Source organism: Penaeus japonicus, unplaced genomic scaffold, assembly GCF_977035675.1.
Source record: "Penaeus japonicus unplaced genomic scaffold, GWHDUDI00000001_assembly GWHDUDI00000016, whole genome shotgun sequence".
Lineage (NCBI taxonomy): Eukaryota > Metazoa > Arthropoda > Malacostraca > Decapoda > Penaeidae > Penaeus > Penaeus japonicus.
In genome coordinates this window covers 6,456,847-6,461,846 of record NW_028234418.1, presented here as the reverse complement: position 1 = coordinate 6,461,846, position 5,000 = coordinate 6,456,847, and the positions used below count along the sequence as shown (strand labels likewise).

At 36.8% G+C, this 5,000-nt stretch overlaps 1 protein-coding gene across 2 annotated transcripts in view; it reads left to right on the top strand.

Annotated features, from left to right (window-relative positions):
* LOC122252508 (uncharacterized) overlaps window positions 1–5,000 on the top strand; it is a 9,619-nt gene that overhangs the window by 285 nt on the left and 4,334 nt on the right. Inside the window, exons 2-7 of one of the 2 annotated variants that reach the window (XM_043015011.2) lie at window positions 1,118–1,310; window positions 1,496–1,630; window positions 2,245–2,853; window positions 3,270–3,413; window positions 3,625–3,777; window positions 3,918–4,106. In XM_043015011.2, coding sequence (XP_042870945.2) covers window positions 1,163–1,310; window positions 1,496–1,630; window positions 2,245–2,853; window positions 3,270–3,413; window positions 3,625–3,777; window positions 3,918–4,106 — 1,378 coding nt within the window. In that variant the 5' untranslated portion in view covers window positions 1,118–1,162. The remainder of the gene's footprint in view (window positions 1–1,117; window positions 1,311–1,495; window positions 1,631–2,244; window positions 2,854–3,269; window positions 3,414–3,624; window positions 3,778–3,917; window positions 4,107–5,000) is intronic. The other variant, XM_086545051.1, reaches the window with a different exon arrangement.

Below are 5,000 nucleotides of genomic sequence, written 5' to 3'. Positions count from 1 at the left end.
TATAGATCTCGATTTTAATTAATAGTTACCCTCAGATATTTCATTGAACATCTTATATTTTTTCTTTTAGCTTCTTATGTTTAGAAATGGCCCAAGCAGGTCTCGAAGACTCTCAAAGATAGAAAGGAATGGAATTGTATGGTCTCTAAAAGTGTTCAGGTTAGAGACCATACTTGATATACCATTTTATAGTCTATACACGCATAATAGGGATAGCCAACTGTTGAAAATTGAGGAGACTGATATTGCAAGTGAGACACTTCAAATTATCCTTAATGGGTGCGGTGAAAATTCTCTTGTCTCCATCATGTACTCGTTTTGTTCATCCTTTTTTCACAACCATGTCAAGTGTAGGATTTTAGTAATATATGTAGTAGTACGTAGTACCTGGCACCTAAGGTACTACACATATTTTTGTAGATATGAATTTGCCAGAGAAAATTAGGATGAGGAATGAGATATTACTGATATACCTACATGGATCTTGGCAATATGCAAGAGCTAACAGTAGCAGAATTGAAATATTTTCTTAGACCTGATTTCTGTGATGTCATTCTGTAATTATAGTGGTGATTTACTGTGTTTGCAGCTCAATGACTGCTTGTCTTATATTCACTCATTATCTGCTTGCAAACGCTAAAGCTCTAGATAAATGCCATGACTTATACCATGGTAAAGCCTTGTCACCACTCTTTCTCTGAAAGTCTTAACATTTATCCCAAAAGGAGCCATTGAGTAGAGAGAAATGTGTTTGGTACTACACTATTTATTTCAGTATGTCAGAGAAACTCAGATATATATTTTATGCTTGTACGTTACTGCATAACATATTGTAAATAAACTTTAATCTACAGAAATCTCCCAATTAAACTTTTTGCTAGTTATTCCTTCGTTATGTAACTTGCATATCATTCCAAATGCTCATTAATATCACTTTGCTGCTAAATCATATCTAGACTCGTATATCATACTATAAATCTAGAATATTTTAGAAAACAACATCTTCAGATGCCCAAGCCGTACGTCTTGAGATCTGGCTTATGTCGGAAGGGTTAAATGCATTTCACAGATATCAAGCAGAGTATCCTCTCATTCTCCTTCTTGTTGTTTGTTTCAGAAGAAGAAACGTTGAAGGAAGAGTACAATTGTTATAAGTATCACCATGACTAAGCAAACCAAAGTCACCACACCAATAAAGGAGAACATTGGAAAAAAGAAGAAGAAAGTTAAGAATACCGGAGAGACTGCCTTGAAAACAAATGGGATTAATAAGAAATTAAAAAAGAAGAAGAAGAAGTGCTTGGCAACAGGTAAGGGAGTGTCTTGAAAAGAATTCTTCAATTCTCAATCAAGATGGATTCCACCAAAGTATGACTGGATATTTTCCTGATTACTTTACATTCATTATTACATACATTATAATTGATTACCATATTTTTGCAATAGTCTGGAAAAAAAATCTTTGACAGCATTTTAATCATGCTTTCCTTTCCAGACTCTTGGAAAGTCTCACTGAAGGAGGCTATCAGAAAGGAAGAAACAATCAAGCCGCCATCTCTGCCTGCCAACAATACTCCCGAAGAAGTTAGCATAGCAAAAGAAAAACCTTCCAAGGATAATGTTGAGGACAGTAAGCATTGCCCGGTTGAGTTGTTTGGTAGTTCTCTTTATCCATATATAATGTGGTTCTGGTGTGATTTTCTTAAGAAATAAAATTGTTCACATTATTTTACACATTCAGATTTTCCTTCACCTCATTGGTGTTGGGTTCCAGTGTTTAATAGTTTATTAAAGTAAATTTTGAATCACCCTGCAGAGGTGAATAACAGGATAGTAGTAAGGTTAGCTTAAGTTTGAAAATTGAAAGAGAAAAGTAAACGTTTATGTAAATACTTGTAGTCATAAGTGTTGCAGAACCCAAGGTTAGGCTTCCCTGATACCATTTAAGCCACTCTTTGTAAACTTATTACTCTTTATGATGATGATGATGGTCATCATCATCATCATCATCATCATCATCATCATCATCATCATCATCATCATCATCATCATCATCATCATCATCATCATCATCATCATCATCATCATCATCATCATCATCATCATCATCATCATCATCATCATCATCATCAATAATAATGATAATTATCAACACTCTGATAAGGGTCCTTATTTCCTCTTTAAGGAGAATTTTATCATATGCATACCCTATGATTCTCACTGATGCCAAATATTTCCAAACAGGATGTGAAGAGAGTGACATAAATGGGGTTGAGGAAACATCAAACAGTGAGGAAGCTGGGGAGGCTCTGGATCAGCAGGAAGATGAGGCTATGGATATTGATGAGGTGGAAGAGGAGACTGAGGATGCTGCTAAAGAGGAGGACGAGGAGACTGAAGATGCTGTGATAAATGAGGAAGCCAAGGAGAATGAGAATATTGCAAGTATGGAAGCCGACGACAATATGCATAAAAATGAAGGTCAGGAGATGGAGGATAAGGAGAATGTTGAGGATGCAAATAGTGAGACAATGAAGGAGGAGGAGAAGAAAAATGAGACAGAAGAGGAGGAGAAGGAAAAGGATACGGAGGAGCAGGAGAAAAGAAAGAAGGAGAAATCCCTCTACCTGGGAGAGGATATCTTTGAGGACCTAGAGGGCCTGTCAGAGGTGATGAAAAAGAAACTGCAGGCGAAGGAGTTCAGGACCTTGAGCAGGTTCCAGGAGAAGGTCCTTCCAAGGCTTCTGAAGGGGGAGGACGTGCATGGCATCAGCAAGAGTGGGACAGGGAAGACCACGGCTTTCATCATTGCTCTCATCGAGCAATTGAATAGGATTACAGAAACAGAGACTGGTAGGTGCTTTTGTATGAAGGAGTTCAGCTGACTTGGCTGATTTTCAACTTTGTTGGCATATGTATTTATATCATATCCTCTATATCTTTCCTGCCAACTATTTAGTATCTATCTATATGTATATATTTTCTGGGGGTTATTCATGAACTCTTTATTGATTTAGCTTTTCTTCTTTATCTTTGTGCTAGATCCGTATTTTTTTTTTTTTCTGATTATTAGAAGGTAGATGTATTGCCGGGAACATTAATTTAACTACTTAGGATATGGGATAGCATTCTCACTTAAATATGTATATACGTGATAAGTAAGGATCTCATTCATGAAGAGCTATATTCAAAGCAATTTCTTTACTAATTATGTTGATATGAAATGAATGTGAATTGAGAGTGTTTAACCTATTGTTTTTCTCTTTTAGGTGTTGGTGCAATAGTCATAGCTCCCAACCAAGAACAAGCAGCAGAAACGCATAAGGTTATCAAGTCCTTCATACGTGACCTTCGCATTCGTTCTAGGTTGTTGCTGTCAAAAGGAGGCAGGAGTAACCCATATAATTTTCATGGTTAGAAGTTCTTATTGTGTGTTGTTGTTTTTATGTTTTGGTTGGATCATATATGAATATTTTGTGTCTGACAGAAAGTTTTTTTTTTTTCTGGGTATTGTTTCAGTGATTTGAACATGTTTAAAAAAAAGTTAAACAATTGATAATTCATATATTGAAACCTAATATCCTGATATTTTAGTCCAAGAAAACCATATTTTTCTATTTCAAGCTCTGAACATCATAGTGGGTACACCTGAAAGGCTGCTGGAGGTTCTCCCTTTCAGACAACTCCGGATGCAATGCTTAGTAATGGATGACCCAGATTCCATTTCTGGTGCGGGTGCTTTGAGGATGGTAAAGCAGGTCTTAAATGTGATACCAGGTAGGGGGCTTGTCAAGTTTGCCTTGACTGTTGAGATTATCTCATTGTTATATAATAGGAGACTTTTTAATTTGCTCTTAACACCTTAACACAAAGGAATAAGAGGGGTTGTCCTGCTGAGACCAGATTTTGTTCCTCAGAACCCAAACAGACCATGCTGTTCAGCTCGACCAGCAGTGGAACCATAGATGCAATTGCAAACTTTGCATTAAAGGCCGATCCTGCAGAAAATGTGCCTGAAGACTGGCAGATGATGGAAACGGAGGAACCAGAGCAACCTTGGCAAGACATGTCACAAGTTAGACCTCCATCAAAAGATCTTGAGCAAGGTAAGACTGATGGACTGGTTAGACTGATTAACCTCTGTTTCATTAGGATTCATTAGGCTTTTCAGTTGAGAGTGGACATTGATGCATAAATATTAATATGATTTTATTACTGTCTCCATAATTTAACTCATCATATTTGTGTCTTCATCACAACTAATTTTCATTGTTATTGCTATTGTTTTTTGCTGTAGAGCCTCTTCTATCACCTCATTGAGACCATCATTCCATTAAATAGTTAACTTGATATTATTGTATATTTTTTAATTTCAATTGTTTATGATAATAAGTCATCTCATCAATCCTCTTGGATAAAGGTATTCCCTGAATTGTCAGATAAACCAAGAAGTCCAGTTACTGTTAGGCATTTCATTGATATCATTTTATATAACTGGGAACTATAATGTTTTTTGGCATATTAGGAAAAGAAATTGTATTGATAAACAACAATACTTTTAACAACAACAACAGCTACTGCTACTACAGCTACTGTAGTTTTTACAGTTGTACTCATTTAGATTTGCTTTTAACCCATTGCGGATGGATGTTATGACATACATGAAGCAGGAGCTCTGGCCTGATGAAGCTCACCATTATTTACATGATGTTCAGGGATTTTGGGTCACTGTGGTATTTTATTGTGCTAAGACTGGCACCCATCCACAGTCTCTAGCAAGCACTATCTTTATAGAGCGATGACATATTGGAAGTTGCTGAACTCTTGCTTTAAAGTACTGCAGATGAAGGATGTGCAGGCAGAACAAGAGTAGGAAGGTGACTCAAACCATGCCCAGTGTCCACAATGTGCCCCTGTGCCAGTAGGGATGCCTTTTACTGTGGCACTTACAGTCATAAGCACAAGTTTCCTTCCTCTTCCCTACCTCTTCATACCATCTT